The sequence below is a fragment of the Sphaerodactylus townsendi genome, linkage group LG06, assembly GCF_021028975.2.
Source record: "Sphaerodactylus townsendi isolate TG3544 linkage group LG06, MPM_Stown_v2.3, whole genome shotgun sequence".
Taxonomy (NCBI): domain Eukaryota; kingdom Metazoa; phylum Chordata; class Lepidosauria; order Squamata; family Sphaerodactylidae; genus Sphaerodactylus; species Sphaerodactylus townsendi.
Window position 1 is genome coordinate 105891771 of NC_059430.1, and position 12498 is coordinate 105904268.

The 12498-nt window shown below is 44.7% G+C and overlaps 1 protein-coding gene across 1 annotated transcript in view; it reads left to right on the plus strand.

Annotated features, from left to right (window-relative positions):
* The window catches only part of OPRD1 (opioid receptor delta 1), an 88374-nt gene extending 78186 nt beyond the window's left edge, over nucleotides 1–10188 (plus strand). Inside the window, exons 2-3 of the mRNA XM_048501947.1 lie at nucleotides 1533–1882; nucleotides 7887–10188. Of these exons, the coding sequence (XP_048357904.1) occupies nucleotides 1533–1882; nucleotides 7887–8419 (883 nt within the window). The 3' untranslated portion in view covers nucleotides 8420–10188. The remainder of the gene's footprint in view (nucleotides 1–1532; nucleotides 1883–7886) is intronic.
* Nucleotides 10189–12498: the final 2310 nt, after the last annotated feature.

Below are 12498 nucleotides of genomic sequence, written 5' to 3' on the forward strand. Positions count from 1 at the left end.
TCGCATTTCCCTTACCCCGCGGCTAAGTTCTAATGTTGCACTGCCAAGCAGCTTGCAGTCAACTTGACCAAGCGGCGGGAGGGAGACAAAGGCCGTCCCTTTAAATCGCCCTTGAAGCGTTTCGGCCCCCCTGTTTTCTAAAATGCTAAAGGGAGGAGATGTAGTAGTGCACTGCCGACCAACCCAGCAGTGCTCGTGTAGGTAGAACCGTTAGGGGCATCGCCAACGGACCTCGGGCGAGCCTCTCTACTGCCGGTGCGCATCGCACCCCCACTCCTCATCCCCCCCAAGGAGTCCACGTGGAATTGCGTTGAACTGTTCTGGCTCAATCACCGGGCGCAGGGACAATGGTCTTGCCCCCAGGTGAGGATTAGGCTCAGACGCGTACGCTCCTCTCCGCACGTAGCCAGATGAGATCATGCATCACATGATGATCTCCGACCCTTCCAGCTTCTCCCGGAACTGCCCCAGTCCCTCCACTCCTACACGCCCGATAGAGTAACAATAAAGGTGCCAGGAACCGGCAAGCGGGAGACTTCCGCTAGGAACATACGGACCATCCGGTCTCCCGCTTCGCTGGCGACATCTCCACCAGATGTTATCTCGGCGCTGGCCTCTGTCTTACGTTCCTTCACGCTGACCCGCTGTGGAATTAGAGCTGAACCTTTTGGACTTGGTTCTGAGTGGTGCCCTGTTGTTGGCCCCCTGGAAAAACTGGCTGGCCACTGTGTGAGACTGATTGATTACTGGTCTGGCCCAGCAAGGCTCTTCTTATGTTCTTATTGTTTAGCTTTACATCTGAACTGACCCAATCAAAGACTTCTTAGTAAGTGAAACTGGTTTTCTTACCCTACTTCTCTGACCTGAGGGATTTCACTAGTAGCTTCAGATGGCAGAATTTATGGCCTTTGTCACATGAAGAATCAAGGTTAGAGACACTACCCTACAACCCAAAAGGGGTCAGTTGAGGGCTTGTAGAGACAAGAGAATCCTATGATGAAGTTGCAGCATTGCTACTACAGTTTGCGGGATCAATGTCTTCCATCACCTGCAAGCGGCAACAATTCTACTTCCATAAGATGGGGCCACACGACGTTGATGATTAAAGTCTGGGTGGAGCCACCTTGGCTCAGTTTGGGTTTTGCCTTGAAGAGGCCAGTCTTCATAGAACTGTTGTACCGTCTGTGTAAGGATGGAGAATGAATTACATGTATTACATAAAATAGGTGTTTTTGGCAAGAGCAAAGCAAAGCTACCATTATAAAATTGAAAATGCTGTTAGGTTTGGAAGCTCATAGGCCCCTTCTGCACATGCAGAATAATGCACTTTCAATCCACTTTGCAGCTGGATTTTACTGTGCAAAATAACAAAATCCACTTGCAAACAATTGTGAAAGTGGATTGAAAGTGCATTATTCTGCATGTGCAGAAGGGGCTATAGTAAGTCCCAAGAACATACCTTTCTCTTCCCTGGGCTACCCAACCATCATCAGCTGCAACAAATGTCCTTCCCTTTTATCTCATATCTGCAGGTACACCAAGATGAAAACAGCCACCAACATCTACATCTTCAACCTGGCCCTGGCTGATGCTTTGGCCACCAGCACGCTTCCTTTTCAAAGTGCGAAATACCTTATGTCCACCTGGCCGTTTGGGGAGCTGCTCTGCAAGGTGGTCCTCTCTATTGATTACTATAACATGTTCACCAGCATCTTTACCCTCACCATGATGAGTGTGGACCGGTACATAGCTGTCTGCCATCCAGTCAAAGCCTTGGATTTCCGGACCCCAGCTAAAGCTAAGATCATCAACGTTTGCATCTGGGTGCTCTCTTCAGTTATTGGGGTACCCATCATGATCATGGCTGTCACCAGATCAAAAGGCAAGTGGCTATAACCACATCCCATCCTATCATCCTTTGTGGCACGTTGATAGTAAAAAATTACCACATCCCCTTTTGGACAAGTGGATTTCTACCAGCATTTTTCTTTTTCTTCCTTCTGAGTTTTAATAAGGAAAATTTCTAAAATTAATCCCAAAACTAGAGCATGTGCCAATGGGTGCTACTTCTATTATTTCATTTCCATTTTCTTCCCTTTATATTCCCCCCCCCCCCGCATATTTGGATATACAATGCTGCAAAAAAAAGCAATAATGATGTGATAAGATGGCATCATCTTTAGTGAGTTTTGCTGGTTCTTGTACAGTAGCAAAATGCCACACAAGAAGAATCTTGACCCAATGTAAATGCATTAGTAACAGGTTTGGGACCCCCCCCCCCCCATGAATATAAGGAACCCCAAGCTGCTGCTAATTGTACACCAGCAATACACTGCATACAATTCAGCAATTTAAAAGTAAAATGGAACACTTGAGAATTCCTAATGCATTAATTCCACCCTGGATTGGGGAGTGGGGACAGATTTGTCTGTTTGTTTGTGTATTTATTTTGGGGGGTTTTTTTTGCTTAATTCAAACAATATTCTCAACACATATCAAATGAGTTTGATATAAAGACATATCCAATTGAAGGTCAGTAGTATACTGTAGTGGTTAATAATGTGCTGGATACTAGAATCTGGCAACCTGGGTTCAAGTCATCTCATTTGGGCCAGTCACCTGCGTCTGGGGCACGCGTGCAGCCCCCCCATTCCCTTGGCGCTACGCCACTGCCAGTCACACTAATTTAACCTGATGTATCTCACAGGGTAGTTGTGAAGATAAACATTATGAAGGAAATACTGTGCCCTGAGGAAAGGTGGGTTAAAATGTGACAGACTTTTTAAACATTGTATGTTGCTTGGTACAGAGATCAGTTTATGTGTTGATGTGCACATTCACCGTGCTATATTTTATTTATTAACTGTTGTTCATTTATTAATTAAAGCGTTTATATCCCTCTAATTATATCCATTCCTTGTGGTTCAAGGTGGCTTTCAATAATAGTTAACTCCTCCCCCCATTTTCAATTAATGCCAAAATAAAATGACAAACCAGAAAATTTCCCTTCCCCCGCCCCTAAAAGATGCCTGCTGTTCAAATCCCCTCAAAAACCCTGGCAAACAAGCAGGCCTCAAAGTATCTCCTGAAAATCCCCAGGGAAGGCCGCTGTCACCTCTTCAGGGAGTCCATTCCACAAAGCCAGAGCCATGAGGTAAAAAGTGCAGCCCTGGTCAATATCAGATGGGCCACCTAACTGGTGGATTAGCCAACAGATGGCTGTTTGATGGCCATAGTTAGCAGATATGGACACATGGAAGGAGATGGTCCTTCAAATCTGTGGATCCAAGGTCATGGAGGGTTTTGAAGGTCATAACCAGCAACTTGAACTTGGAAACAGACTGATAGCCACTGTCATAATTGCCTCCTTCAAAGCTCTAAGGAGAGCTCCCTCAAGCTGGAAGAAATTGATGATTTCCACTAATGCCTCCAATACCTTTTCCTGGTAAGATTTTAAAAGTCAAGATGGGCATGGTCCAGAGCACAGGTGATGGTCCCCACACTTCCAAGGACCTTGTCAGCATCCATAGGCAGGATCAACCTGAAACTGAAAGAAAAAGGACAAGCAGGCACTTCTGAACACCTCAGGTACTGGATCTGCTTTCAACATGGCCTCTAAGGCCCCTTCCACACATGCAGAATAATGCACTTTCAATCCACTTTCAATGCACTCTGCAGCTGGATTTTACTGTGCAAAATAGCAAAGTCGACTTGCAAAAAATGGTGAACGTGGATTGAAAGTGCATTCTGCTGCATGTGTGGAAAAGGCCTAAGTCAGAATGGATGAGAAAGATTTTGTCAGCAAAGAAGCTTCTAAAAAAAATCAGAGGTGGGGGCCATATTTTAATTGCTGGTTGGGTCAGACTTAGGTGTTATCAAGTCACAAACCACTTTAAATGCCGAGCTGGGCGAGATTCTGCTGACGCAATGATGGGAGAGAAGAAAGTCTCCTTCGCTACCCTCAGCATCACCTCATAGGTCCGTAAATGAGATCTATGTCGAGCTCCGTCTGATTAATTCCAAGTCTTCCATCAATGTCACCCTAGCCGTCTTACAGTCCACTGCATATCACCGAATTCCAGGGGTAAACCAAGGAGTGAGGGAGTCTCACAGAGCATGGAAGAATATGCCATGCTCCTGTTTATATTATTTATATTTATAGGCTATAAATGTATGTTATTTATTAGCCTGCCTTTCCCACCAAGACTCAAGGTGAATTACACAGTATAGGTCAAATGCAGTCAATCAACTGAATTTTCTGGAGTGGAACAAGTTGCGTTTTGAAAAGATTACTCAGCCATCGATCACTGTTTAACTCTTCACTTTCTTGTTGACAAATATACCATGGTAAACAAAGGAGTTCTGTTTGCATCTTTTATTGATCTGAAGCAGGCATTTGATTCCGCTCCAAAGAAGAGACTATGGATTAAGCTAGAAAATTATTCAATTGACAAACACTTGTGGCTAATTAAGTGACTGTATTCTAATTCTTTGGCCCAGATACGTGCTGGTACTGATGAACAATTAACTGATGAAATCCCTTTGCTTAAGATGAGACAGAGCTGTTTATTGGCCCCACTGCTATTTAATAGCCACCTGCAGAATTTGGTCCCTCATCTCAACAGTTACATAACCCATGCGCTAACTCTTGTGGGATGGGAATTGCCACCTTTGCTGTATGCGGATGAAATGCTTCTATCATCACATACTCTGTTTGGTTTACATAAGCTATTAAAAGCAGGGCTAGTCATAAGTATGCAAAAATTATGGTGTTTGCTAAATCCTATCCCCCACTCCCAACCCCAGTATATAAGTAGTTCAAAAATGGACAACCAATTGAACAGGTAAAGTATTTTCGGTATCTGTGGGTGTTATTTCAATCAAATTTGAGCTGGAAGGGCCATCTGAATAGTCTATGGAAAAAGCTAGATTCACCAATAATGCAATTATTGATTCTTCTTCACCTGAGATAGCAATGACATACCAGATGCTATTTAGGTATTCAATTCTAAGGTAGCATCCCAATTATTGTATGGAATTGGAGTCTTCATAGAGCCAGAGGATGAATCGTTCCAGCAAATGCTGTTATTCTTTATTCACAAGATTTGCTTTATACAAAGCTGTGTTTCAGGTATTTCTCTTAGAACTGAATTGGTCCAGAATTCATTGGAAGTTTATGTATGCATCATGGCCTAAAGTTAAAAATCTCCACTGCGAGAAAAGTGATTTTGTTGAGAAAGATGCTTATATGGGGTCATAGAAGGTGATGGTTGAGGATGCTTAAGATTCTATGACAAAGACATGGACATAATAAAGCAAATAAAGCTCTCAGTACTGAATTTGAAGGTGAAGTCAGCCCGCGAGAGTCGCAAGGAAGAGGCGAGACGCAGCGATATCATCCGGTGAAGAGAGCCAGTGGCAGGAAGTGTGATCCGTGGATCTGGCAACTCTGCTGTGGTCTGGTCCCTGGCACCTTTTATTAGGGTTTCACAAGAGGCGGGATGGAGGCGGGAGAGCGGGAGAATACTGTACAGTACATGACTCATGGGGTTGCCTACGTGAGAGAGGAAACGTTCCTGTCTGGGCCTAATCCATACCTGGGGGTATGCGCCCCTTTGTCCCTTTGTCTGGGATGTCTTGTGACCATGAGTCAGGCATCTCATGACCTGTGACTCACGGGGGCCTGGGGACAGGTGAGAGTGTGCACCCAGAAGGGCACAGATGGCACAGGCATTCCTGCGCTCTTTCTGAGGCTCTGCTGGGTTAGCGGGGCTCATCCCTACAGAAGGGATGTGGAATGGTATAGTATAGACCAATCTCATCAGATCTTGAAGCTCAGCTAGGTCAGTACTTGGAAGGGAGACCTCCAAGGAAGACTATGTAGAGGAAGGCAATGTCAAACTCCCTCTGTATAATCACTGGCCTTGAAAACCCTACTGAGATTGATACAAGTCAGCCAAGACATTGAAACAATCGAGCACATCCTTTCAGAATGTGACTTATATGCTTCAATTCGAAGACAGTATATAGATCTTCATACTGAGAATTATGTCCTCTCACCGAATAAAGGCTTTTAATCTGCTCTGTGATCACTGCCCTCAGAGATCCTTAGACGTTGCTAAATTCTTGGCGCTGGCACAACAGTTCTGCCTTAGATCTTAGTATTTACTGATTACTGTTCTTTTAAACAAATTTTAATTAACTATTTATAATGTTTGTATCTATTAATCCTAACCTAATCCTAATCCTCCTCATCCCTTCTGTTGTACTGTAAACTCATGCCAATAAAAGGTTGTTGTTGATGATGATGATGATGATGATGATGATGATGATGATGATGATGATGATGATGATGATGTTACAAGTCAGCCACAACTGGACAGCACATTACACAGACACTGAATTTGGATAGAACAAGTACCTCATTGAGAGCCCGGCCTGTATGCACACCAGCCTTCTTTGGAGTTCCCTCCCCAAATATCCTATTCTGAGCAACTTAAAAGGCCTAATGATTCCTCATTATAGAAGAGCATTGATGTTTGCTGGGTTAAATTCTTTTCCCTCAGCCACCCTGGAAGGCTAATTAGCAGGCGTACCATATTCAAACACAGTTTATAAATGTAAATCTGACCAGCCTGAGTCTTTAGAACATATTTTATATGAGTGTGAAAATCTGGTCTAATTGAAGAGAAACATATTGGTCCCCCCTCTTAACAGGTTATGTGAATTTATTATCTCAAAAAATTCTCCAGTTTTTCCTTGTAGATGAGGATTAGAAAACCCACCTTAGCAACTGCTAGATGTTTAGCTGTGGTGATTGCCTGTGAGAGAAATGGATCTAGATCAGTTCAAGACCTTTGACTCAAAAGAATAATAAGATAAGAAAATTAAGCCTCTGGGGTACACTGGCTCATTTAATTTACAGTGAAAATTCCCTGTGGCCACCACCCTAAAGGGACACTAGCAGCCAGGAGCAAACCAAATCAAGCACAAGCTGATAGTGTCCAAGGGGCAACATTACTTAGATGTTTCAATGGCAATGATGAAAGGAGTCAACTCACCAAGAGGCTTTTGCTGCCAGTTTGAGGGGGTTGCCCAGTAGTGCTAACACAAGGGCCACTCAGTTTGGCTTTCTCCAGAGCCATTTTAATTTCCCAGCATGCCCCCTGCCTATCCTTCCTCACTCTCTTCCTCACTCTGTCTTAAGAGGGGCTGTGGCTAGGACATTTGTTTTGCTTGCAGAATGTCCCAGGTCCAACCCCTGGCATCTCCAGATAAAAGGATCCGTTTGTAGGTGATACGAAACATCTGCCTGAGAACTTGGACAGCTGCTGCCAGTCAGAGTAGACAATGGGCTCTTTCTGCACAGGCGCTTAGCGGGGGTGCGTCGGCATAGTTCATGCTGATGCACCTTCTGAGACCGTTCGAATGGACAGTCCCGCTGGAAGCGGCGCAGATGGTGCAGCCTTCTCACAGGCTGCACCATCCCCAAACAGCTTCTCACCGTCTGCTGTCCTCCGGAGCTCTGTGGAGGCCAGGGGACATGCCCCCATGGCCAGAGCGACGGCTGCAGCGATGGAGGCCAGGAGGCGTGTCCCGTCGCCTCTACAGAGCGCCGGAAGACAGCAGATGATAAGGAGCCGTTTGGGGTAAATGACGGCTTCCACCTGCTGCTGTTCACGATGCAGCAGCGCCGGCCATGCGAACTCCTCCCCAGGGACACAGTCTTTAGCGTCCCTGGGACGCTGTATTCCGCCTGTGTGGAAACAGCCAATGACCAAAGTTCAGTATAAAGCAGCTTCATCTGTTATCTGTCTACTGATCCAAAGCTTCTTCACTCTCTTCTTTTCACCTTTTTCTTTTCTTTTCTTTCTTTTTTTTTGCAGATGGCATTGTGATGTGCATCCTCCGTTTTCCTGAGCCTCAAATTTACTGGGACACGGTCACCAAGATATGTGTCTTCATCTTCGCGTTCTTGGTTCCAATCTTGGTCATCACTGTCTGCTATGGGCTCATGATTCTCCGTCTGAAAAGTGTCCGCCTCCTCTCAGGCTCTAAGGAGAAGGACCGCAACCTGCGCCGGATCACACGTATGGTCCTAGTGGTAGTCGCTGCCTTCATTATCTGTTGGACACCCATCCAAATCTTTGTCATCGTTTGGACACTGGTAAGCATCGATAAGAACAATCCCTACGTGGAAGCCAGTCTGCATTTCTGCATTGCCCTCGGTTATACCAACAGCAGTCTCAACCCTGTCCTCTACGCTTTCTTGGACGAAAATTTCAAGCGATGCTTTCGGGAATTCTGCCTTCCCTTCCGGTCAAGAATGGAACAGAACAGTTTCAGCCGGGCCCGGAACACCACCCGGGAACGTGTCTCCACCTGCACCCCTTCTGAAGTTCTCAATAAGTCAGGATGACTAGACGTGGAGAGCCACAAAAGGGGCTTCCGGGGACACAGAGGGGAAGAACTGCAATCAGAAGTGACTCAGGTCACCACCACAGAATTTTAGCAAAAATTGTAGGGATGAGCCACTGTGGAGAAAAGGGCAAAACTCGGACATTTTAGACTTTTCAGCAAAACTGCAAATGCTTTTTTGCCCCATAGACCCATGAGCCTATGTGCAAGAGACTGCCCAGCTTACAAACCGAGAGACATTTGTGACTTTCTGAGAATGAAAATGTGAAATTGCTGAAATGGTTTCTGGAAAACTGACATCTCATTAAATGTCTTTTACTTGATTAGATCTAATGGACTGGAGACTTTACATTATTTTTCATAGATTTCTTACACGGAATTACTGGATTGTCGCTTAAACTTCAAGACCTGCTCTGTTGCACCTTCCATTCATTCATTGCTAGTTGTTTGGATAATATAATAATTTTAAGAAAATGATGAGGCCTAAAAGTATGCATTTGAAGTACAACAACATTTTTTTTTTAAAAAAGTGAACTTTCCAACACGTACATGATCGTTCAGTCGTTCATCCTAAGGACAAAATGGTAATATTTCATTCCAAATCTGGAATTACTGATTCTCTTCTGCTCTAAGAAAAGCAACAAGCTGCAGTCTAGCAAGAGGAACCTAGGCCTTTTACCAGTAAATGATTAATCAAACCATTAATTCCAGTCCTGGTCAGCAGCAAGTTGGGATGCCACCATCCAGTGGGGCTTGGGAATCCCACGGAATTATAGATCATCTCCAGACTGGAGAGATCAGTTCCCCTTAAAAAAATGAATGCTTTGGATGGTGGACTCTGAGGTACTGTTCTCAGCTGAGGCTCCTGTCCTCCAAGAGTTTCCCAGACTGGATCTGGCAGCCCTAGCTTCCCATTCCATGCCGGTGGCCGGGGGGTGGGGGGGATCTTTCAACCCTAACAGCAGGACTGGGATTTAGTGACTTTTTAGGCCTCACCGAGCTGTTACTGACATTTCATAGTTCTGTGGGAAGAAGGGGTGAAATGGACCACTGGCCTGCTCCTATGAGGCCAGAACTAGCTGTGAGAAGAGGACCCAGGAAGCTGCAACCTCTAAAATGGAGGGATGGACACCATCAGAAGAATCTCATGTATGGCTTATATTCTGGTTCTTTTCCATCACCATAACAAGACCTCAGCTTTTCTTGTGCCACTTTGCCAAAGCAGCCAATGATCCACAACGTCAAATCAGGATTCTCCCACAGCACAGAACTGTAACTGAACTGTTTTCCTTCCTTCCTGTTATTTTTTTTTAAAGGAAGGAAGCTCTAGTTTCTTTTGCGTTTTCTTTACTAGTCTGTTATTGAATGCCAAGCAGCCCAGCTACAACCTTCTTGGTACATCTGCCCAAGGAATCTAGCATCAGCTTTCCTTCATTGTACATATGAACACTTGAATAGTGCCCACGTATCACTCAGGTGGCAGTTCCTGTCCGAACAGGCTCGGAGCATTGGCGGCGTAGCCCCACGCATCGCTTTGGTGTGTCTGGTTTCCAGCAGCTTTTTGCATTGCTATTTCTTATTGCCCTACCTCCAGCAAATTACAAGTCGTATGACCCCCCCTCCCTTCCCTTCCCATTGCTTTGGGGTATGTTATTTAGAACAGAGTGATTAATGGCAAAAGACAGCTCTGCACAAGGAGCCACTAATTGTTTTAATATTTCAGTGACTGGTTCAATAAAAAAAAATAAACGAATGGAAACTTCCTTGTTATTTATTTGTGATTTCTAACATGTCTCGTCCCAAAAGCAGTTCAGTCAAAAATACATACCACGGGGTGTGGTGGACATTTTTTGGCAGTGCTGAAAAATTTCTCCCCTACTGGATCAATTTTTAAACACTCCTAGCAAAGTTGTTGACTTGTTGTTTGCTGTTGACCTCCGAACTGTCCTAACTTGCCTTCAGTGATATGCCTAAGTAGCAAGACTGGATTGGGCACCCGCCTCATGACATCCTGTTTCCTGAGTAACTAAAACCAGGGTTGCCAAATCTTTTTGAGCATTTATTCTGACGTGGTATGGTGGGTGCAGCATCAAAATGGTTGGCACAAAAAGGCAGCCACAGAAGATGGACTGAGCCACAAAATTATTACCCCAGCTTAACCTCAATTGCACAGTGCAGATATTTGTGTTGTGGGGGCAGCTGCTGCCGGAGCAACAGTTAGTGAAATCTACACAGCCAAATCTCCAATAGTCAACTGGAAGCCTTGCTTTAAAAAAATTTAAAAACACACTTGGCATGCACCAGAAAGATGTCAGCAGGCGCCATGGTTCCCATGCTGGGAACCTCTGGACTAAAATCAATCATTTGGGTCATCCCATTACCACTAAGCGATTCATACATTTTGCATCATTATGTTGAATGGTTGAATGGCCCCACTCTCTCTTGTCAGGGTGCTTAATAGCCTCCCCCCCCCCCATTCCAGGAAGAGGGAAGTGTGTTTAAGACCTATTTGTCAGGTCCTAGGACAGTGGTGGCGAATCTATGGCACGGGTGCCTGAGGTGGCACTCAGAGCCCTCTCTGTGGGCACGCGCAGAGTCGCCCCCCTTCCCTCGCACATCTAGGCTGGCCTGGGCCGCTGGCCTTGATTATTAGCATTAAAACTAAGACCTAGTTTTGGGGAAGCAGTGCAGGTAACCCTGTTAAGCACTGTTAAACCCCACTGATTTTCATGCGAAGAACTAAAGCGCAATCCTTTACCTGGGAGTGAGCTCGGTTGCTGGCAATGGGGCTTACTTCTGAGTAAACCCTCCTAGGGTCATGATTCACCCATTGGAAGAGTTGCATGGTTGCTTCAAAGCAAAGCCACCGACTACCACCAAGCTTATTTCGGAGTAATGCACGCCTCGGAGCCAACCGTTTTTTCTAAACTAAAACCTCAGTATTCAGGTTAAATTGCCGTGTTGGCACTTTGCAATAAATAAGTGGGTTTTGGGTTGCAGTTGGGCACTCGGTCTTGAAAAGGTTCGCCATCACTGTCCTAGGATATGGACTTGTGACATTCAATTTCCGTTCCTGTAAACACGAACCTGGTTTATAGTTTTAATGAGGGCAAGAGGTTGTATGGCCTAGCCATGCCATGAAGGCCAAATGCTTGCCATGGTGAATGAGTGATGAACACACTTTCTTCACAGTGTTCTAAACAAATATTTTTATATTATTATATTATCTGCGTTTTTCACTAAATTGAAGGGGCTGTGATTCTCAGCTGTGTTTTAATGTCTGTGCAATATGGCAAAGCATTTCGGTACCAAAAAGTGTGTGACGACATCAGTGGGGAACATGTCAGGATGTACATCACGTGAAACCAGAATTAGAACTCCATGTCAGCCCTTTCTGCACAAATCTTCTAAAACGTTTGTAAAACATTTTCAATTCCCCCATTTGCACTCACCCCATTTGAAGTGATTCCTGACTGCCATTTTGCGATTTTCCCCTTTTTATGGTTCTGTGTTCAATCGATGCCTTGTATACTCGATGCTTCAATTGCTGGCCCCTCAAAATGAAAGAACAGACAGCTAAATGCTGCAAATAAACAGGCAAGGGGAAACTGATTGAGCTCAGAAGATGGCGCCGAAGAGAAAGTTCAGGGAAGCCGAGAAGCGTGGGCAACGTAGCCAATCGATTGCACAGCAACTGAAGACGTTTTCAAAACACTTCAGCCAGAGAATCACTTTAAAAGGGGATTTATTTAAAATGTTTGGAGGCTGGAAAGAAAACGTATGGAGGAAAAACAGTGTGGAATTCCATGGAGGAAGCATTTTATTTCCTGCCTCGAAACGTTTTAAATGAATAGTGAGAAAAAACCCGTCATTAACTTCAAATTGTGGATTGAAATCCTGGATTGGTGGACCCTTCATAATCATACTTTGTGGATGGACCTGCATTCAGACAGCTACACTAAGAATAATTTAATTAAACCCATGAGTTCATGAACTGAATTTAGCAGATCCTGACAGGCAAAAAAATTAATTTGACCCTAACGTCTTGACACTGCTGGTGGGTTATCATGATGGTCACCT